This window comes from Brienomyrus brachyistius, chromosome 18 (genome assembly GCF_023856365.1).
Source record: "Brienomyrus brachyistius isolate T26 chromosome 18, BBRACH_0.4, whole genome shotgun sequence".
In the NCBI taxonomy this organism is placed as follows: Eukaryota; Metazoa; Chordata; class Actinopteri; order Osteoglossiformes; family Mormyridae; genus Brienomyrus; species Brienomyrus brachyistius.
Genome location: NC_064550.1, coordinates 6,640,670 through 6,664,170, shown reverse-complemented (window position 1 = coordinate 6,664,170; position 23,501 = coordinate 6,640,670). Strand labels below are relative to the sequence as shown.

Below are 23,501 nucleotides of genomic sequence, written 5' to 3'. Positions count from 1 at the left end.
AGCGCTGCTCCTATTCCGCCCTTACCCTTACAGTAAGTCACGAAGCGCTGCTCCTATTCCGCCCTTACCCTTAAGTCACGAAGCGCTGCTCCTATTCCGCCCTTACCCTTAAGTCACGAAGATCTGCTCCTATTCCGCCCTTACCCTTAAGTCACGAAGCGCTGCTCCTATTCCGCCCTTACCCTTAAGTCACGCAGCGCTGCTCCTATTACGCCCTTACCCTTTAGTCACGAAACGCTGCTCCTATTCCGCCCTTACCCTTAAGTCACGAAGTGCTGCTCCTATTCCGCCCTTACCCTTAAGTCACGAAGTGCTGCTCCTATTCTGCCCTTACCCATAAGTTACAAAGCGCTGCTCCTATTCCGCCCTTACCCTTAAGTTACAAAGCGCTGCTCCTATTCCGCCCTTACCCTTCAGTCACGAAGCGCTGCTCCTATTCCGCCCTTACCCTTAAGTCACGAAGCGCTGCTCTTATTCCGCCCTTACCCTTAAGTCACGAAGAGCTGCTCCTATTCCGCCCTTACCCTTAAGTCACGAAGCGCTGCTCCTATTCCGCCCTTACCCTTAAGTCACGAAGCGCTGCTCCTATTCCGCCCTTACCCTTAAGTCATGCAGCGCTGCTCCTATTCCGCCCTCACCCTTAAGTCACGAAGCGCTGCTCCTATTCTGCGCTTACCCTTAAGTCACGAAGCGCTGCTCCTATTCTGCGCTTACCCTTAAGTCACGAAACGCTGCTCCTATTCCGCCCTTACCCTTAAGTCACGAAACGCTGCTCCTATTCCGCCCTTACCCTTAAGTCACGAAGTGCTGCTCCTATTCCGCCCTTACCCTTAAGTTACAAAGCGCTGCTCCTATTCCGCCCTTACCCTTAAGTTACAAAGCGCTGCTCCTATTCCGCCCTTACCCTTCAGTCACGAAGCGCTGCTCCTATTCCGCCCTTACCCTTAAGTCACGAAGCGCTGCTCCTATTCCGCCCTTACCCTTAAGTCACGAAGCGCTGCTCTTATTCCGCCCTTACCCTTAAGTCACGAAGAGCTGCTCCTATTCCGCCCTTACCCTTAAGTCACAACACATTGCTTTTATTGCGTAGCTGGGACACTCCCACTTTACCCCTAAAATGAATTTTGGGGTATGTTGGGCTGTAAAGGATCCATCGGGTGCATCCTTCACAGTGTTGGAAAAGAAGGATGCATTTCTAGGTCACATTAGAAGGAGCTTTCAAAATGGGACAGCCTTATCACACCGCTATGACACTTTCCGTCTTCCAGTGCAGCCTTAGAGGATGCAGCCCCTGAAATGGGACAGCCTTGTCGCACCACTATGACACTTTCCGTCTTCCAGTGCAGCCTTAGAGGATGCAGCCCCTGAAATGGGACAGGCTTGTTGCACCACTATGACACATTCCAGTGCAGCCTTGGAAGGATGTAGCACCCTGAATTCGGTACACAGTATTAGTCAGCACGTGCACAGCAAGTCTGCCCTTTGCTTGCCCTTCTCCCCAGTGCAGGCTCTAAGCTTGTAGAAGACAGTTCTGCACCCTGGTTTGGGTATTTAGCCGCCACCAGCTATCCCGTTGGTCCTCGTTTTGGTTGATCATGAGGAAACCATGGTTACCGTATGGCTGTGTTGTGCTTGATTGCCCCTTGTGGTGCACGGGGACCATATGTGTCACAACAGCCATTGTATAACCACTCTTTATCACAACATACACTGTCAGCTGACCGCAGCGTACCATTTAATGTCTATACTGCCTTTCTTTGCCTTTATTTCTACATACATTAGCTTACCAAAGTAAACTCCCTAAAATGAGGCGACGGGTTCTGATGCTCTGGCACTGTGTGTCAGAGATGGTTCTGAGGAACATGAGTGCCCCTCAGGGACCCATTATATCACCCTTTCTGTTCATCCTCTACACAAGAGACTTCAAATACGACTCCACGCTGTGCCATCCACAGACAATCTCTGGTGACTCCTTTTGGCTCCATCTGGCTTGCCAGGTGCACTGACAAGGCAGATGAAAGGGAGTGTAGGAGCCGTTCTACACTTTTGTATGTGGTGCAGCGAGAATTACCTGTAGGTTACCTGTAGGTTAATGTCAGTAAAACAAAGGTAGACTTCATTTTTGCCACGGACATGTGAAACTAATGAGCTCAGTAAAAGAAAGGCCAGAAGTGTAAGGTCTCTCAATGTGCGTAGAAAGCTAATGGGAGTATATAGTATGTACTATACCAGTACATAGTAACCAGCATGATCTGTGGTTTTCTGTCTTTGTTAAAAATGCAAAAAGCTTAAGCGTCCATAGGACTATGAAATGTCTATTCCAATGGGGCGACTACGCATCAGTGACTTTTTCATGCTGTCTGTATTGGCCTTATATATATATATATATATATATATATATATATATATATATATATATATATATATATACTCGTACACACACACAAACACACAGAATATAAAACAGCACTGTTATGCTGTACTGAATACTGTAAGTGTCTGTGAATGAATGACATCAGTTACTGGGCTCATCAGCTACTGGGCAATCTGTAATCTTTTCTTTAGTACAGAAATTTCTCCTCACTAATCATGGATTAATCTTATTTGGATGGAAGTCATACATAATCGAGTACTTTTCTGAAGGACAGTATCTGTCTAACAACTACTACATGTGGGAAACAGTTCCAGTAAGGATTACGGTGACTGTTAGGTGGTAGGTAGGTGCCACTTCCCATGAAGTTGGGAGAGTGTGAAAAATGGAAATGAAATACAAATAGCAGTGTTTGGTAAATTCCATTTTACTCGTATGTAACTGAAAACGGTAAAGTGACATGCAGTGACGTCACTCTAAAACTACAAGGGAAGCTCTGCCTCCTGAAAATTTTTATCCAATACTTCCTGTTGTATTTACATTGCTACTACACACAGAATGCTAGAACGTATTCAGTCTCGTGGCTAGTTCGCTCGGAATCAGCGATAATTTCTCGCAGGTGGTTGAATGTGATTCTTTTTCTCCTATATTGAATTCCAGTGGCAGCCCGGTCCAGCGAAAAAGCTTCACTGGACTTCAATGTCACTTCTGTTTTCAGTGCAGCAAAGCAAGATGTTTATTGGACAAAGGCTTCAAAATGTCATTCCCTGGGAAGCTCAGCGTCTGTGGGAGTAAATAGGGGGAGTGGGCGGGCCAGGACGCTGAACTACTGCGTGATGATTGGTGGAGCTGTCGAAAGGGCTGGACCTCTGTTTGATTGACAGCATTTTCAAATTATACTTCAGCATCGGAGCATTTTGAGTTCAGTTCCGTGTGGATTTGTTCATATAATACTGTAAACGAAACCTGCAGCACATTCCAAAATAAGTTAGGACAGAGGTGTGTTTGTCACTGAGTTACATTACCTTTGCTTTAATAGCATTAAATAATCATTTAGGAACTAAGGACGCTGATTGTTGTAATATTGAAGGTGGTATTTTTTTTCTCCCATTGCTGCTTGATGTCAGGCTTCAGCCGTTTAACAGTGTGGGCTCTTCTTTGTATTTCATGCTTCATGATGTGTCGCGCGTTCTCAGCGGGATGCAGGTCTGGGCTGCAGGCAAGCCAGTCCAGCTCCCGCATTCTCTGACTATGAAGCCACACTGCCGTAATACGTGCAAAATGTCGCTTTATGTGGTCTTACCGAAACAAGCTAGCACATCCCTGGAAAATACATTGTCTAGATGCCAGTGTATGTTGCATTGGGGGTTTGGGGTCTTTCAACATCATACACCCCATATGGTGACTCGGCTGTGCCTGGGACCTCAGCCTGTGCCCGGGACCTAAGACTTTGCTCGGGACCTAAGACTGTGCCTGGGACCTCAGCCCGTGTCAGGCTGTGCCTGGGACTGTAGCTGGGACCTCAGTCTGTGCTCGGCTGTGCTTGGGACCTCTGCCTGGAACCTCAGCCTGTGCCTGGGACCTCAGACTGTGTCCGACTCAGACTTTTTTAAAAAAAAGTTATCCAAGTGCACATTCAATTCTAAAGAATGCAGCTATCTTATTCATAACTGGCCTCTACCATGAAAATTAAAATAATTCATTCATCTGGATTTTGGAACTCCAGTATCCAGCAAGGAAGTAAACGATCAGCAATGTATTTCAATAATCGCTGTATTTTGTATTCATCCTTTATTCAGCAAAATACAAACACAAAATATCTAATCCATCCACATTCAAATCACTTATTCTGGACAGGGTTTTTCGGACCTCCAGTCCTGAAAGTGTGAAGTAAAATTAAGGCACCACACCAACCATGAACGAGAATTGCGCTTTTAAAATGTAATGGTAAGATTTGTAAACGTGTTTCAGAGAAGGAATACCATGACTGTTTTTACATTTGTGTATTAGAGTGTTTGTAGAGTGGCAGGGTAGCCAAATTGCTTTGATATTAGTAGGTTTAGTCAGTACTCAGGATGCTCCACCCCTAAATGACATGGCTGTTATTCTGGCTCCTCACAGCGTGTGTAATACTCTGCCAACTGAGGGAAGGCGTCCAGAGGGCTGCTGTCATGCTCAGTGTGAGCGCCAGCTCAGTAAGGTGGAGCACAGTCCCTGTTTACACAGGGAAAGAACACAGATGTAATGCTAATGTTTTCAAAAGCCACATGAGTGATTCGTGAAGCGAATATTTACCATTGCACCTGTCACCCGTCCGTTCTCTGCAATATAGGGTTTCCAGTCAACACTTTGATGAGAAGACATACTGTTTTTTTTTAGCTCCAGTAATTTTCAATCATTTTCACAACAGGGAGTTTGTTCTTCCTCACCTTTCATGTTGGGTTTGAAGTGATTTGGTTTGTCAAATTACAGTTACAAGTGGGCAAAGTATCTCTGCCCTTTGAATTCACCTTAGGAGTGAGTGGTTCTGGCATTGATGCTGTTGATTGATGCCGGTGACAGGATTAGTATGTCGGCGGGTGGTACACAGCCACGAAACAGCTATGCAGCCACGGACACACTACTGCTAGCAACGGTCATTGTGTGAATCGGTAAATATATTAAAAAAACACCTGCAGCAGTAACTGTGTAATCATTTGTGTGCTTCCGCGTCTCATGGGGTCATGATAATTGTAAAATTCTGTTTATATAAACTGCTGTAAAGGGGCTTGTAAACTATAGTTGGGTGTAGCCAGGTCATGTATTTGTGGCTGCTGAGATAGTATGCGTGGGTATGACTGCATGAGTATATATGAGTATATATGAGTATACTAATACATTGCGTGTGAGGGGTGTGGTTGGGTTCAGGGCTTTTTAACCCTGAGCTGCCCTCTTTTGGGTTGTTGGGCTCTGTTGGGAGTTTATTGTGGCTCCTTGCTAGCAACAGTTTGTATTCTCTTTGTCAGCCTTTGACGTATTTATAGCGTTCTTTGGTTTGGTTTGAGCCTCAGTGTTAGGTCTACATGTCCTCTCGTGTTTGTTCTGTCTCATCTGCAGGCAGCGTAAAAAATAAATAAATCTGTATTTCTCCACAAACTTGTCATTCACTCTTGGTCATAAGATACCACAACTTTACCGTCAAGGACATTATTTCTTAAACTTCATATTAAGAGGCAATAAAGTGCAACAAAAAGCTGGAAGACAACGAATAGTTAGACTGTACAGTATGTGTCATGCTTCATTTTCTAAACACGTTTAATTTGTATAGTTCCACAGAAAGTACAACTTTACAGTGTAGGTAAGAATGGACCTTCCCTGTATATAATATTCCTAGATACACTGCCCAACAGCCGTATATGGAAAATGTCAAGGATTCATAACAGTAACTGATTATATTAACCTCAATGTGATGACACAACTCCTTATCATTGGCTAATTCATAACATGCCCACCTATCAACAGATGTACCTAAGAATTTAATCATACACGACCAGTCTGAGACGTAACAGCGTCTGAGATACTAGGTGCTAGTTAGGTGCTGTTTTCTGGTAGATTGATCCTGCTGACAAACAGGTAATGACCTCCAAACTGCGTCAGTGCTACAGTAATTAGCTCTTTCAACAGTATTAGAAACAAAGACAAGTAGTTAAACAGGTATAACTAACTGTGTATATTACACAGTTATCTTTAGACCTTGCGACATTCTGAATGGCTTGTTTTGTGTGTTTTTTGAGTGTTCATTGAACTTAAAGTGAATAAGCTAACATTTATGTTTGTAAACATTTTGTACAAACAAACAAACAAAGGTGGTGGATGTTGAATACAGCTCCCATCGTTCCGTCTCATTAATTGCTCACCCAGCAGGTAATTTTTGTTCCTATCTGTCATTTTTGGCCTCTTGGTAGTTTTTATAATGCGGCTGTGGATTCTCTCTGTTCTGTATTTAAATGAATAAAGAAAATGTAACCAATCACAAAGAAAGGAGTGGGAGATGTTTTAAAAAGTGGCCTGGGGCTGATATTTTCCTTTTCTTTGAAGATGTGAAGGGTACACATGTGCTCGCTTTGGCTAAGTGCTTCTCTGAAAGCTTATTGTGATTATATTGTGTAGAAACACTAGAAGATTCAATCATTTCGCAGTCTGTAGTTCTTATAAAAGCAGGCGTCCATCTGGTCATGCTTCTCAGCGAACAGGAAGTGACACGGCTGACAAAACGGCTTTTTCCGACAATGGAAGTGTTTAGCGGGAAGGAGAGAGGAGATTTCACACTGTCCTCTGTCACAAACTGTCTTCCTCCGTTTTAGCGAGATTTTAGCCTACGTGAATGTTTTTCGTGTTTGCTTCATTTTCTAAACACGTTTAATTTGTATTTACTTGTAAGCCGTTGTCCTCTAAAAGTGTTCTGCATTAGGTAAATATTAAGTGAAATATGCTTCCATTTGGGATGCCGAAATTATTTCCTTTGAAGTGGGGATCCAGGCTGCTGTAACCTCATAGTCTAAGCAACAAACATCCCTTCCAGTGGAGTCTCAGTGAATAAGGCATCATGTTCAATATCATAAAGTAGGAAATGAATGTGCTATTGGTTGGCTGTGGAACAATTATCATCCACCAGCTACTGAAAATAAATACATCTTTTTAAATGCCAAGAAAAAAAGAAACTAAAAACAAGGTTATAAATAATACAGGATGTGTAAATGTCCTCTGATTAATATTGAAGTGTATTGATTGAGACATAAAAATGTATAATTTAATTGTTAATGCCAATTTTCTGGCACAAATGAAAACAGAAAGGGATGCTGTGAATGACTAGATGGCAAATATGCTTTGCAGATAAAGATGAAGGGGGGGGGCAAAACACTGCTTTAAATATTCCAGATAGGTTTGTTTCATGGTTTGAAAGCCTATTCTTCAGCTAACCTTCACCACATCCACTAAACCAAAAGTAATCTGGTTTATTTCAGCTATTAATGAATATCAGCACTGATTTGTTTGTAGCTTTCAGCTTAGTGTGCAGTGATGTGACTAAACGACAGAGGAACCTTCCTCGCATTTGTAACTGTTGATAGCAATGGTTTTAAATCCTAGTTGAGTTTGAAAAATTCCTACTTACAGTATCAGGAAAATACTGATGTTCTTCTGGTTTACAGATGCTATGAGAACAGATGTTAAAACATTGCATTTCATTGCATAGCTGACTGAATCTGATGGTGTGGAAGCCTACATGACCACATTATAAGAACAGATGTTAAATCATGGCAGCTCTCTTGTTTTGTGGACCCAAACAGTGTTGCAGTAGCATTGACGTGGGCCATGCACTAGCCTGAAGTGCTTTTATCTTCACAACAAATGACAGTTCATTTTCTGTGATGATTTTCATTTTCATACTGTCACTCAGTATCTTAGAAAACATTTGGAGACTGATAACTTTTTCTGCCGTGCCACTGCAAGGTCCAGCTCCTTGGAGAGTGGCCACCTAACAGGGTATTTATCTAATAATGGAGACTGAAGCTATCTTTCTGAGAAGAAAAAAATCTTCTTAGCTTTCAATCAGGATCACTGGCTTTGTCAAATGCATGTCAGTGCAGCCATTGAGAAATGCATATTATGAATAAAAGGTCAGTTTTTCCATCAAGATCCTTACATGCAGATCTTTTCATGTAATTAAAATTTTTTATATGTTTGAAGTAAAAGGCAATGTGAGTAATATGAAGATCTTTGCCATTCATAGTTGCTATTCATTGTATATTTACAGTATCTCTTCTGCATAAAAAAAATCCCAAGAAAATCTTCTTTAGAAATGGTTGAAGATAGTAGTGAATTAATTGAGTCAGAAACTGCAGAGCTCCAAACTTCCTCTGGCATTAACCCCAGCACAAAAACTACACCAGGAGCTTCATGGAATGGGCTTCCATGGCCGAGCAGCTGCATGCAAGCCTCACATCATCAAGCGTAATGGGCAATATCTGGTCTATCTGGTCATCTATGACATGAGTTATGGGCTTTCCGTAATACAGAAATGCCATTACATGTGACTTTGACCAAATTTAAGCATCTAAGTCTAAGTAGGATTTAAACATCTGAGCCCGTTGGGGGCGGAGCTTAATTCCATGCCTACCTGAACCCGCTGGGGATGGAGCTAGAGTCCGTGGCTACCTGAACCCGCTGGGGGTGGAGCTAGAGTCCGTGCCTACCTGAACCCATTGGGGGTGGAGCTAGACTCTGTGCCTACCTGAACCCGCTAGGGGCGGAGCTAGAGTCCCTGCCTACCTGAACCCGCTGGGGGTGGAGCTAGAATCCCTGCCTACCTGAACCCATTGGGGGTGGAGTTAGATTCCGTGCCTACCTGAACCCGCTAGGGGCGGAGCTAGAGTCCCTGCCTACCTGAACCCGTTGGGGGTGGAGCTAGACTCCGTGCCTACCTGAACCCGCTAGGGGCAGAGCTAGAATCCCTGCCTACCTGAACCCATTGGGGGTGGAGTTAGATTCCGTGCCTACCTGAACCCGCTAGGGGCGGAGCTAGAGTCCCTGCCTACCTGAACCCGCCGGGGGTGGAGCTAGAATCCCTGCCTACCTGAACCCATTGGGGGTGGAGTTAGATTCCGTGGCTACCTGAACCCGCTGGGGGTGGAGCTAGAATCCCTGCCTACCTGAACCCATTGGGGGTGGAGTTAGACTCCGTGCCTACCTGAACCCGCTAGGGGTGGAGCTAGAATCCCTGCCTACCTGAACCCATTGGGGGTGGAGTTAGATTCCGTGCCTACCTGAACCCGCTAGGGGCGGAGCTAGAGTCCCTGCCTACCTGAACCCGTTGGGGGTGGAGCTAGACTCCATGCCTACCTGAACCCGCTAGGGGCAGAGCTAGAGTCCGTGGCTACCTGAACCCGCTGGGGGTGGAGCTAGAGTCCGTGCCTACCTGAACCCACTGGGGATGGAGCTAGAGTCCATGCCTACCTGAACCCGCTAGGGACGGAGCTAGAGTCCCTGCCTACCTGAACCCGCTGGGGGTGGAGCTAGAATCCCTGCCTACCTGAACCCATTGGGGGTGGAGTTAGACTCCGTGCCTACCTGAACCCGCTAGGGGCGGAGCTAGAGTCCTTGCCTACCTGAACCCGTTGGGGGTGGAGCTAGACTCCGTGCCTACCTGAACCCGCTAGGGGCGGAGCTAGAGTCCCTGCCTACTTGAACCCGCTGGGGGTGGAGCTAGAGTCTGTGCCTACCTGAACCTGCTAGGGGCGGAGCTAGAGTCCATGCCTACCTGAATCCGTCAGGGCGTGGCTGAGTGGATACTGTGCTCAATATGAGTAAGACAAAGGCAGTGAATGCAGATTCAGTTTATTAGCATTTAGTATTCAGGGAAGGCGGAGCAGACACCGTCGGGGCGTGGCTGAGTGGTGCTATTTGGTGACAGTGTCAGCTGGTCCGCTTTTATTTTTTGAATAGGTACGGCGGGGAATTGCGGGAGCTATTTGCATCTTGATGTTAAATGTTCATTCTCCGACATATTTACTATAATTGCAGTTGAGCAGGGATCCAAAGTCAGACAGAGGTGACATTAACCTTTATTCATTCCTGAGCTGATGCTTGGCAGTCGAGAGCACATTCCTTTTTACTTCAGGAATTAATATGTCTCAGGAGAGCATTTGGCAGTATCACTTGTTAAGTGCCTGATATTATTTCTGTTCAGTGGGTCTCACTTGCTTTTTTATGCATGTGTCAGTGCAAGCTGTTATGGAGGATGAGGGCTCTAGATTTTCCCTTGTGTCGTCATTGTGACGGTAACAATGGAGAGGGAACAATGCTTTCATTGATGGCAGTACCAATATATTTGTATGCCTTCCAAAATTCTTTCTCCACAAGGGAAAATGAAATGACGACTGTTTTTTGCCAAACCACCCAGCAGACTTTGGAAAAACCCCTGGTTTATAATGATAACAAGCCCAGCGCTTGAATGGACCCAAATCCGCACAGAGTCCAGACCTGGGTTTGGCAAGGTCTGAGGTAAGTGTTATGACTGCCATGGATCGGTGTGGAAAATAAGGATTGAGCTGCTATTATCTTATGTTTATTTCTTCTGAGTGGTAAAGCTGTGCAGGCCTATAGAACAGACCCAACCTAGGGCATGTAGCGCATTGTCAGTGCTGGTTTGCTTTACATTGTTTTTACATGTTAACTGATTTTAATAGGTCGTATATGTAAGAGTGACTTGAAACTGTCTCCAATGCATTTTAGACTCCAGTTCAACCCCAACAATCATAGGGTATGTACCTGAGATTGCATATTAATTTATGGTGATTTTTTAAATTAAGTTTGCAAAGAGAATAGAACACTAAATAGCAAATACAAATTCAAGGTGAATCAAGTATTAAAATAGGGAAACCGATAAAAGGAGATTGTTCTTCAGATTGATATAATTTTGACTGATAAAATATAAAATATAAAATATTTCATGATGAATGCTCGGAGTTTGAGGATCTTGGCACTTGTGGACAGGTGTGTCTTGCAGGTGACTATGCAGAATTTGTGGATCATGGTGACAGGATTATAGACGACTTTATGTTCCCTTAAGAGAAACAGCAGCTTTTTAGGCAAAGCACACTAGACAGCCCAGCAAATTCGCCCTTTTATTCCAGATTTGCTCGTTTTCACAGCGAGCCTCTTCACAGAGAGTCTTTTTTGTTGATTATCAGAACATCAAATTTTTTTTAGTATTTTATGGTACTGAGATCTATACACATTTTCATTAAGAATGTGTATTAATAATGAAATGATCGGAGGTCTGCCATGGGTTCGCGCCCCATCCTGAGTTGGTCCCTGCCTTGCCCCCCCATAGCTTTCAGGGTAGGCTATGAACTCCTGTGACGCTGCATAGGACCAGAGGGTATACAAAATGGATGGATGGATGGATGATCGGTGGTAAAGTGCAACACATATACTATTTTAAGGAAAGAAGCTGAGTATCTTGGGTAACTTTTCAATAAATACAACGATAAAAATTAATTTAGATAATAATAAGAATATGAATAAAAAATAAGCATCTTATCACGTGTGACATTTTGTTTGCTCAACAGCTATTGCTGCCATGCTGCAGATGTGGTAGCCTTGCAGTGACTGCAGTGAGCAGACACTCACTGTTGACTGCTGCAGAGTCTAGGGATGTGCTGCTCCTCTCTGAATCTCATTCCGGCGCCTTCAGCATTTGAGTGTTTGTCTGCTTGTTAGGCTGGAAAGTCGGGTGTTTGAGGGGGAAAGGGAGATTCGGCGATGGGCTGCAGGTGATGTGCTGAAGCTCCGGCGATGTGACAGCTCGTCACTGAGAAACGGGAGATGTCACCACCTCTGTGGAGCGCTCACTCGCCCCAGATAAGCCGGACCGCGTGTATGTGCGCGCTGTATGAATACGTGGCAGATCAGTCCTCTAGCAATGCTTGCTTGTTTTTTTTTGCCTTTCTGGGCTCGCTTAGGTGAAGAGAGACGTCGGCCGTGCTCTTCTGACGCTGTCCTCAGCCTCCGTGCCTGTCTGTGTTTCCGGAAGGTTCTGGATGAGCCGCATGACAGCGGCGTCACTGCGGCCGAGCGCCAGGGAATCGTGACGAGGAGCCGGGCACACGGGGGAAGAGGCAGGACGAGCTGCTCGGGGGGGGGGCACAATGAACCTCTGCTGGAGCGAGATCAAGCGAAAGTCCCATAACATCAGGTAAGAGAGCCATTGGGGTCATTTAAGGTAGAGCGAGGCAATGCGGTTAGACCATCGGAGCGGATTCTGATATATGGGCCTGTTCACATGGGTGGATTCTGGAAAGGGCAAGACAGGCAACTGCCCAGGGTGGCATCGTTCGAGGGGTGCCCACACAAATGTGCCAGGCAGTGACACCAATGGACAACTGGGATTACACCCAGCAAACCAGAACCACCACTACCGATTCATAACTGTTAAACTTTACCAAGTAAGGTAATTATGGTAAATGTCTCATCACGTAAGCTGATATTCCCTTTACTTGGTTATGTCGTTAATGACCAAGCTCATTTTTGTCTTGGACAATAAATCGAATGCTTGTAGAAGCTGCCGTACAGTGTCACCCTAATTGTGACCCATCACCACGAAATGAGTCTTAAGTCGCACTGGCAGAAATACACCCATAAGACTCATTTCGTGGTGATGGGTCACAATTATGGTCCTGTAGACAGACTGCTCCATTTCTGCTAGGACTCTTGGAGCATGGGCAGTGAACACGTCTTTCAAAAGGAGATGGGTGGCCCCTCCGTCAACATCCTTAACCTCAATATCCACCAAATTCCTGCTCTGCTTCGACCTCATGGAGAGACAGAAGTGGCACAATGTTTCCTCAGACGTGGCAGTAAATTCCCACCACTGCTGGCGGTGGAAAAGGGCAGAATGAGGGGAATGTGTTCTGGCCGGCGTCCCCGTGCGTGTCGGGGATTCCTGCTGAGCCCCCCACCCGAGCCGCACAGCTGTGCGGGGGCCCGTCCTCAGAGCCGGCTCTGTTGTCTCGCATTCCCCTGATGACCCCGAAGGGAGCCGGGTCACGACCGAGCCTCGTGGCGCGCCGAGGACTTGGGTGCTGGGGGCCACATCCCGAACGCGTAGGTGATGTTTCTGTACACGACATTAAACCTCAGGTGCCATTCTGACAGCTTTTCGGAATACTGGCTTCTACAATCAAAAGCAATCTTGTATGTGATAAAACGTTCCTGCCGGGTTTGGCTGATTAACACTCCTGGCTGCGTTTCCAAGGCCCACGGAGCTACTCTTGACATTCCGCAAATTTTCCCTACGCACAAAGATTTTTATGACTTTTGCAAGAACCTTTTGTGTTATTGCAACAAATCCTGATTTCCCCCCCACATCCTTAGGCTACTGTAGCTGCTGAATATTTACAATAGAAATAAAGATCGCCCCCCCCCCCCCCCCCAAGCAAACTGAGTCCCAAAACCATTACAAACATCTCTGAGTTTATGAGTTGTCAAGATTGACAAACAGAATTAATTTTTCCTGTGATATAACCTGCGATAGTGGTGGTAAAAACCTTCAGCTCACGGTCATAATATTCAGAGCTCTCCTTTAGTAGTTAAATAGGACTCTGTGCTATTACAAGTCAGTAACCAGAGTAGCTAGCGAGCCAGAAGGCCAAACAACGGGGCTGAGGGATGGTTGACTTTACATGATAATAGCAAACAGTCTTGCAAAGCAAACTACGCCCATATTTCCGAAATGTAATTGTGAAAAATAACTGCAATTAATTTTCACACCTTTGAAGAAGGGTTTGATGCTAATGCTCTACTAACTGCTTCAACAGCCCACTGCTAATCTCTTGCTGCATCGATGCACAGCGGAGATCTGAGCGCGTACGCACCTGCTGTGGCAAAGTCTGGAAGAAACTGATATCATGGGGAAGGACGTGTGTGACTTTTACAGGAATGATCTATATGACTTAGTTATAACAATATGTTTGATTCATTATATAAAATGGTCATAAATACACATCATACAATATAATAAAGTAAAATAAATGCATAAAAAAATGCAGATATCAAAATTCTGAGTGGGGTGGCTTAAGACGGGATGGGGCGTACCCTGGGGAGGATGCCTATTTCAGAAGCATAATGGCAGCAAAAAATAATTCCCTGATCTACAATATGGAAAAGGCCAACACTAATGACTGTTAACACTAAGCTGAACTGTTCCTGTACTGTCAGAGATGGGTGCCGATGAACCAAAATGGCGCCTTTTCAAGTTCGAATGAAACATTGCTCTGCCCACATCCAAACTGCACCGGACCAGAAACTCAGAAAAAGACTCCAAAGCTTTATGGAAAGCTACTCCATTTTAGAGTAAAGCCCCTCAGGACCAAGGTCCACGTTCCACTATGGCAGTGACGAGTCAAACAGGAAGCAGTACAATACGTCAAACGATAGTGATAAAAAACAAGTTGGATAAAAACTGGAGATAGATAGATAGATAGATAGATAGATAGATAGATAGATAGATAGATAGATAGAATATTGAATGCTGCAAGCAGTAGAGTGTAAATTATGGCACAAATGAGTTTAATTTATACAATGACTTTGGAAGCTATGATATAATGAGAGTCTCGGGATCATGATGGATTTTGCTTTGGGGGAATGTGGAATGTGGGGGCTTTACTTTGGCTCTGGCTGTGTGTGGTGGCTGCTGGGCTGAATGTCATTACAGATCATCTGGAAAAGCTGCCACTGCCTCATTTGTTTACCTAAGTTACTGTGCTCCTTGAATTCCTTAAAAGCCAGAAAATGCTGCTGGGAACTTGCTGCCAAGCCATGAGTCATGGTGACATTTTGATGGTGGACCTTTAACGAAATTATTAGAACAATTACAATGAAGAGCCATCGTCTTTAGTGGAATTATTTCTTATAATAGTAACTCATACTTTTAATTTTTTTGTTTATCCTTTCTGATCTTGTTAAAGTTTGAAATATTCAGAAGGGATGTTTAGATATTCCCAAGGCATCAGACCTAACCAGGGAAAGTTTTACTTCGAGGGGACAGACAGGCTGACACTCCGTCGTTTCACGTTACCCGTTTAATTCTGTTTGCCCTTCTTATTTCCAACAGCCAGTTTTTGGCTCTCTGCCTGCAGCACAGTGCGGCCTTGTCTAAAGCATACCCTGATATCCCACAGCAATGATACCCATAACGTTATAGCCCAGCCCCATACAGAGATGCAGCCCTTCCCAAGACCCAAAGCCTGTTTCATTTACCTGTGTGTTTCTCTTTGCTAAAGCTGATAAAAATCCACACCACAGATAAGTCCTGATTTGCACCTCCCATTTCCACAGTGTGAGGCTCTGTTTACTGTCCTGACTGGAGGTACAGTACTTATTAAATGATAAATCCATATTTTTACATTAGCATATGTATGAGTACAGCTACATCGGAATATTCACCTACTCCATCTTGCTCACCGTGACTTGGGGATTACAGCATAGGATCAGCCAACATACAGCCCCCCTGGAGCTGGGGGTTAAGGGCCTCGCTCAAGGGTCCACAGACAGGTGACTGTTCTGCCCAGGCTGGGGCTCAAACTGGCAACCTTCTGATCACGGGCACAGAGCCCACTGAGCCACTCAGTTAAAGTCACATAACAATCATTTCTATGTTGGTAACCCCAGAAAATCATTTGACCAATTAGCTGTGACATGCAAGATGGACACGGAGGCAGATGAAGCCATTTAGTCCACATCGGGGCACATTTACTCAGTGGGGGGGGGCAGAGAGGTCTTTTGTTTGTGGTAGGTGGTCACTGGAGATTGTGGTGCCTTTGGGGAGGGCCTGAAGGAGCGATCCGGGCAGGAGAACCGCAATTGGTTCCGGCAGCTGTCAGTGTGCATCTGGCTTTGGACAGGATGCCCACACAGCTGGTTAGAGCGGAGCTCTTCCTCCCCAGCCTGGTGTGGTGGTGGTGGGGGGGGGGGGCTCTGTAGAGCTGCAGGCAGAGCCAGCATGATTATCTTCAGCAGGGTGTTATACCTCACCGCCAACTGGGTGTTACTGGGACTTCGCTACTGGGCAGTGTTCCCAGTGCAGGGCTCTCAAGTCTCACCCCTTGACCGTGAGACACATGCATTGCAACTAGTTCACAGGCTCACGCTCGCAAGCTCATATTTAGAATGATTTTATAAGAGCAGTGGGGAGGTGGGGGGGGGGTGATGGTTATGAGCAGCATTGCAGGCGTCCCTGTAGCCTCCACGTACAGGGCTGGGGGTGTGCATCCCACCTCTGCTCTTTCTGTGCGGACTTTGCTTGTTTTCCCTGTATGCAGAATTCCTCTGGTATTCCAGAGCCTGGAAATTAGGCTAACCATCATTTTAAAATTGCTCATAGTGTGTGTGTGTGTGTGTCTGTGAGTCAGATATATATTACATGTACCCACAATGTGATAAAAACCTTATTTTGACGTTGTGGGGACCTCTGCAAAAAAAATAATCTGAATTTCAGTAATACTGCTAGATAAGAATATCTGATTGAATTCTGAGAGCAGACCTAACCTCTCGCCCTCTTGTTGTATTCTGTAGTTGGAATTCACTTTGGAAGCTCTGTGCATTAAGCCGCAGCCTCCTCACTGGTGTGATGATTCCTCAGCTTCTGTCTTAGTCGTGGGTCCCTGCTTTGTGCTCGTATCCTGCATCGCCCTTCCTGCATCATTTCTCTGCAGTCATGTCATGTGCAGGACGCCTCTCCACGAGAAAGCCAGACAGAATGCAGCAAACAGCCCAAAGGCACGTTCAAACAGTCATCAAAATTAACAAGAAGCATGATCTGTTTTTGCAGTATCTGTGATGTATCAACACAGCTAACCTGCGAGGCTGGCCTTTAAGGGTGGCTTCCCTTAGCTTACCTGACAGATGAAATGTACGTGTTTCTGCTAGAAGTAAGACTCAGATTGAATAAGGACAGTGCGAGGACTAAAGAGGATTATACTTTTTTGAATTAAACTTTCAGCATGGATTATTATATACGAGCTTCTATCTTGACTGAAAAAAAAATGTGTTGGTGGTAGTTACTAGTGTCTTAGCGGCCTTGAATCTGTGAATAGATGACGGGGTAGGGGCTTGTTTTAAATTCATTGAATATGGCTGATCCCACTGGACCGTGGAGACCAAAGACTGCGTCTTGTTTTTTTTCCCCAAGGGTCCTGTGAGATGCAGGGCACAAACTTTACACACACAAACACACAGGCTGACAAGCAGCCAGTCCTTCCTACCCCCAGCCCCTTCACACAGACGGACACCAGACCCCTACACGCCTCTTATGATCTTCGGCCAAACTGTCCTCCTCCTCCAGTATCTCATGTACAGTAAGTCACCTAACAACTGCCTTACACCACCAAACATCGATGCGCCATGATGGAGAATAAGCAAGCACATCCTGTCTTGTTATCAACTGGGAGGTTTATTTTCATGGAAATAAAATTGCGAAGAAAGAATTGACAGTGTGGGGGCAATCGGCATGCAGTGTGGGCTGCATTGTAAGAGAAGATGCCGGGGAACAGGATAACGAACATTTCGTGATGTACAGTAGTATTTCTCAGCCTTGAACCTTGTAACGCTATAATAGCTGAACTCTTAATTAGTCAGCTGTGAGTCACTGAAGCACTGATTGGATGAACTGCACTATTAAAATCATGTTAAACTAAACATGTCTGGTGATAAAATCAGTCACGTGAAATTTTTGTTGGCAGTGAATATTTTTATTTGATCATAGCCTTTATGATCAGCTTTACAGTGCTCATTAACACAGCCCATTGATGATTAATGGAAAAACTAGTTAAATCAAACATTCCTTTAATAATCTATAACGATTTAATTGTTACAATCAACACGGATATTTTCAGTTTCTCTGTACAAATAAGCAGGTATCTATACTTTTCAAGACAAATAACCATTGGTAGATGTGATATGTAATTCAGTATCAAGTCTAACTCAAAGATCTCCCTTGACTATTAATGTAAAACATGTAACTCTTCAGATTGATTTAGTTAGCAGGTGGTAAAAGCACCTGGAGTTCAGTTACCTACTTGTGATGTATCAAGTGCCACAGGACACTGAGCAGTTGTTGTGTTGACATCCTGGTCTCATAAATGACTTGTTCTGGATTTTTGGTTCATTTTGGACATTTTCCTGTGTTGCTGTTACTGACATTGTGACCTTTAGCCTGTGTGTGGACTATGGATTCAGATCAAGACCTAGTTATTAGTTTTCTATGTCTACCTGCACCTGCCCTCTGACCTACTGCCTGTTTTTGACCATGATTTTGGATTGTGATTCCGGTAATAAAACCTAGCAATACTGCACTTGTATTCTCTCTTCTCTGTTCATTACACTAGTGGACCTGGATTCCTGACAAGCTGCCATCGCTGCATAGGGTATGTTGTTTGGACAGGATGAAACCCAGATCTGACTGTTATGTACAAGCTTCCTAACCACCAGTTCTCCATCTATTCTGGCAGATCCAGATGTTTCACTTTTATTCTGAAGTATTTCCCACCTGGCTTAAGGCAGGAGTACATGTGAAATCTTGCTAGTTGAACCCTGGTGGAAATCAACCTTGGAGTCGGTCTGCTTGGCTGCTCAAGATGATGAGGACAATAACACTGAGATCATGGTGTTTCATCAGGGATTTAATCACATCCTTTAATCCGAACTTGTATGACAGCTCGCGACTGGAGAGACCTATTTGCTTTGCTTCTCAGCTTGATAATCTCTCAGGAATGAGAACGATCTTGTCCCATTATCGGGGGGATCATTCTAGGGCTTCATCGATTAAGTACTTCAAAAAGATGGACCTGCGGAATGCATATAATCTGATCACGATGGAGATAAATGGAAGACAGTGGACACTATGAACACTGTGAATTGCGTGGAAAGTGGACATTAGGAATGTCTGGTGATGCCCTATGGTTTTGGGGCAACCTAGTACTCAACCAAGTACTTTTGAACAATACTTATTTCTGGCTTAACATGACCCAAGTCATTGCCTATTCTGTTAAAGTCTGTCTGGATTGTACTCAGTCAAAATCGACCCTCAGGTCTCCTGACATCCCTGCCGACAACCAACCTAATGTAGCCACAGACCCAACCTACACCCAATCTACTATGGCCCAACCTATTTCGCCTGCAGATAGAGGACCACTTCAATAACAAGAGTAACCCCTGTAGAATATGCCAAGGCATAAAGTCTATCAGACTACAGTAGTGACAGTCCTATCAACGCATCCCTTCCAAACTAACTAAATAGCTTCTTTCAGTAGTTCAACAGGGAAAACACAGAACCAATTAAGGCCACAATAGCTACAGAAGTCTAAGAACTGGAAATGTGCACCTACAATGTCAAGCAAGCCCTCCATAAATGTTATATATTGATGAATGCTATTGTCCCTCGCTGGGTTTCGTACATATACTCTTTACTACGTTGTTATGTAAGCTCCACCTATGCTAGACCTGACGTTCAGTAAAGTCTGTCAGAACATATGAAAAGGGACTCTAATTTAGCTTTTGTTGTTAAGCAACACTGTCACAACAGTGCAATAAAAACTCACAATGAGGATAAACCATTTCTACATTGTTTGTGATTGATATTCTGGAACAGTGAGTTTTATTGCCGGCATACACAACCTGTGAATGTTGTCGGTGATGCTAGTGTGGGCAGAGTTTCTTATTCACGTGTGCCTGGGGAAGATACAAAACAACATAAGGGAAACATAATGTATACAGAAAAATGGCTGGTTAACATGGACACATGGAACCCTTTGACAGATCAGGAGAGCAATGGAGTTAATATTTAAAATGCATCAAAAATTGACACAGTAGTAGTGCCAGCTTTTCTGAGTGTAATGAATGGTAAAATGTACACTCTACTATATATTACTACCCTTGAAACCATTTAGTGCTTTTATTGACACTATTGTACATCCATCCATCCATCCATCTTCCAAACCTCTTATCCTACTGGGTCACGGGGGGTCCAGAGCTTATCATGGAAGCAATGGGCATAAGGTAGGGAACAACCCAGTGGGGGGGGGGGGGGGGGGGGGGGCAGCGCATCGCAGGGCACACTCACACACCATTCACTCACACATGCATTCCTACAGGCAATTTAGCAACTCCAATTAGCCTCAGCATGTCTTTAGACAGTGGGGGGAAACTGGAGTACCCGGAGGAAACCCCATGACGACATGGGGAGAACATGCAAACTCTGTATACATGTTGCCTCACACATGTAACCCAGGCGGAGACTATAAACCGGGTCCTGGTATTGTACAAATGCTAAAAAAATGTTTCTCTTTCGTAAGCCTTATAATTGCTAAAAGTGGAATCAATTGCACAGTTTGTTGCTGAACCCCGTTGTTGTCCACTGATCAGTATGACATCAAGTATGGATGCTGAGAACATCATTGAAACGTAGTTAGCCTGTCCAGAGATCCATTTGCTTGCCAGATACATTGAGCCCGGCAGGCTGAAATGTTCTTCTTTAGAGAGACACCCACTGAGATCATTTCAGGTGAGAAAATTCACTTGGACTGACCTGATGTTTTGTCAGAAGTGTTGGACATTGTCTTTCATGAGAGGGGAGGAGAGCTTACAGAGAACTTCAGGCTATACCTGGCGTCACTGGAGGAATCGTTTTCTGCAGTAGGTACAGCAAAAGTTTTGTTCCACTGAGTTTTTTTTTTTGGAATAATGGTCGACCAGAAGAGAGAGTTTACTTTCCAGGTATCGTCTGCCTTTTTCAGAGAAGCTGCAGGTATGACTTAAGTTATCGCTCAGCTATAACCCCAGTCCAACAGCCTAACAGTGTGTTTCGGCTACTGTCAAAACCAATAACATATCTGAATTTAGTTTCTGTTGTAAGCTGACTACATGCAAAATTGCCTTACCAGTAAATCAGCTAGCCTCACACCATCCCACTGTATTTTAGGTTTTCAGGCTCCTTAGTCTGTGTGTCTGCAGAGCGATATTTGCAGCAAAAACAAGACAGGTTAAGGGCAACAGCTGCTGATATCTTGGATCCCCCTTCTTGTCGTGTTTCATCATTCCTGCCTGGAGGTTTTGTTTTGGATTCTCTTCTGTACGACGTTTTTTGCTTCTCTTGCTACTTCGGAGTTTCCCCGACACACTGTTAGAGCCTGATCATTCTGCAGCTCTTGATTCTAAGGCTGGATTAGCGATTTGATTTTCAGAATTAAACTCTACAGCTCGATCTTCTTTTATCAGTCTCATGTCTTAGTGACATCTGACACCTTTCAATAATTCTAATGTTTAACATACTGTCTGTTATGTGTGATATGATTAAGTTTATGATTAACCCAGGGGGTCAAATCTCCACCTGGGTCACATATGTGTGAGTGAATGGTGTGTGAGTGTGCCCTGTGATGGGCTGGCCCCCCGTCCTGGGTTGTTCCCTGCCTCGTGCCCAATGCTTCCGGGATAGGCTCCGGACCCCCCGCGACCCAGTAGGATAGGCGGTTTGGAAAATGGATGGATGGATTAACCCAGGGGGATCAATCTACTTCCAAAACAAACTGAAATCAATTTCCCAAAACTCACTTAGTCAAATTTTTGTTATTAAGATGAGATCTTATCATAAGATACATTTTCAAAATTCATTCGAGTGTCATATATTTTCTCAAAAATGTGTCCTGTGGGCTGAATATGCTCTTCAGTTATATATAGAGAGTTCTGCATGGTACTTCAACCTTTAACCAAGATGGCTGAGTTATGATGTAGCTGTACTATATGCTATCGGCGTTGTGATCAACCGTCAGCTGGCTGTCATCTTCCATGAAGAAATAATTAGGATTGCAACGCAATTTTGGAAGGCAGGTGGTAACAAGCTTGAATTATTGAATTATGAGACATGCTTGTGCGCTTGTGCATATGGACTGTCTGGGTTGAGTGTGACTCCCCAGGGTAACACTGGTCCTCACAGAAACTCCTCGGGTTGTAATCGGGGTTACAACAGAGCCCCATTTCGAGCACGGTATATACTGCAAAGGAAACACAATGAAAAAAGCTTATTCCAAAGATATACTACACATCTTTGAGCACCAATGCGAGGTCCCCAGCTTTAAAGAGTTATAACAGAGATTGCTCCAAGAGAGAAGCAGCTGTCAGGAAGGTCGGCTTTGTTTTGGTAACAGCAGACGTGATCCATTGTAAATTCAGAGCATTTCATGTCATCACAGCTCATATCATAAACTGTGACACTAAGTGCTTCCAAGACAGCGCCATCTGGTGGAGAACCTGACTGATGTCGTGCTGTTAGTAATGCCTGCTGTGGCAAAGTTCTCTTTATTTTAATCGTGTTATTATTCATTATTCTGCATTAACATTATACCCTTTATATATGTGTTCTGATTTTTAAAAATCTTATATAAGTGAAGCAAACAGCTTCACTTAATACATTTAAATATTTTACATTTTGTGATTTGTTTATATAGTTGTAATATAATATAACAGTGCGATATAATCTTCTCTGGATTTAAAAAATTAATGAATCTTTGTAAATGTAAGAGGATTGTTACTGGCTTTGCGAATGTAATGTTTTTGGTCACTGAGCTGCCATCCTCCTCTAGCAGACCGACCCTCCCTGCCCCGTAATCCCGCTGTTCTGTCGGTTCCTGAACTTTCCATGCTGCTCCAAATGTGGCCTCCCCGTCGGTCCCGCGGGTTCGCCTGGCAAAGTGAACTGAAAGTTGAGAAAAACGGAGAAAAGTTTCAATATGCAGACTGATAATATCTTTATGAAAGAGCAGCAGCTCATGCTCTGCCATTCTTCTCTCGCTGCAGGACGCAAAGCACAAGTGGTACTTTGGGCGCCCCCTAGTGGTACGCGAGAAGATGGTAGCAATTTGTTTTGTGGACCGAAAAGATAGGACTTGAAATTTTAAATTGATGTAAAATGAACTTTGTGTCTGTGTGTTTGCGAGTGCGTGTTTGTGTCTGTGCATGTATGTTATATTGTATTGTATTGCATTGTGCTGTGGATGGGATTTATTGTATTTTATGTATGTATACTGCCGCGGGGGCCCTAGGAAAATGGTACTTCTCTCTTGAGTCTTTAAAGTATGTTGAGTGCTTTTGGCAAAAGCATTTTCAAACAGCTGAATATAATATAATTCTGGGAAGCTGAAAGTGTGGGATTTAAGTGCTAGAAAGAGGGATGCGGTGTGTGTTCACAGAACGCGGCTGGAAGCTCTCTCTGACAACAGCAGCAAGCTGCAGGTATCCCTGCAGGAGGTCACCGACTGGCTGACTCTGAAGGACGAGGAGCTGTCCCAGCAGTTGCCCATAGGGGGCGATGTAGGAGCCGTCCAGCACCAACTCGAGTTTCACCAGGTAAGCTTGTGGTCCAATCTCAGACAGCCACCCTAACCCAAATCGCTTTGGATGCGGCTTGTACTGGCCCATTTTTGGTGGCAGACACCTGCACAAAATGGTCTAGTTAAGCCCCGGCCAGCCCAAGCTCGAGCTGAACATTTAATTTTTTCCCTGTGTTTGCTTCTGGATGGATTATAGAAGTTAGTACATTTGG

The 23,501-nt window shown here is 44.4% G+C and overlaps 2 protein-coding genes across 8 annotated transcripts in view; both read left to right on the top strand.

The window, feature by feature from the left end:
- Positions 1 to 23,501, top strand: part of rpl36a (ribosomal protein L36A) — a 135,705-nt gene that overhangs the window by 59,124 nt on the left and 53,080 nt on the right. The window lies entirely within an intron of this gene.
- The window catches only part of LOC125712497 (dystrophin-related protein 2-like), an 89,211-nt gene that overhangs the window by 42,448 nt on the left and 23,262 nt on the right, over positions 1 to 23,501 (top strand). For 2 of the 5 annotated variants that reach the window (XM_048982620.1, XM_048982616.1), the window contains exons 1-3: positions 10,253 to 10,411; positions 11,946 to 12,107; positions 23,149 to 23,305. In XM_048982620.1, coding sequence (XP_048838577.1) covers positions 12,061 to 12,107; positions 23,149 to 23,305 — 204 coding nt within the window. In that variant the 5' untranslated portion in view covers positions 10,253 to 10,411; positions 11,946 to 12,060. Of the gene's footprint in view, positions 1 to 10,252; positions 10,412 to 11,874; positions 12,108 to 23,148; positions 23,306 to 23,501 lie in introns of those variants that run through there. The other 3 variants (XM_048982617.1, XM_048982618.1, XM_048982619.1) reach the window with 3 other exon arrangements.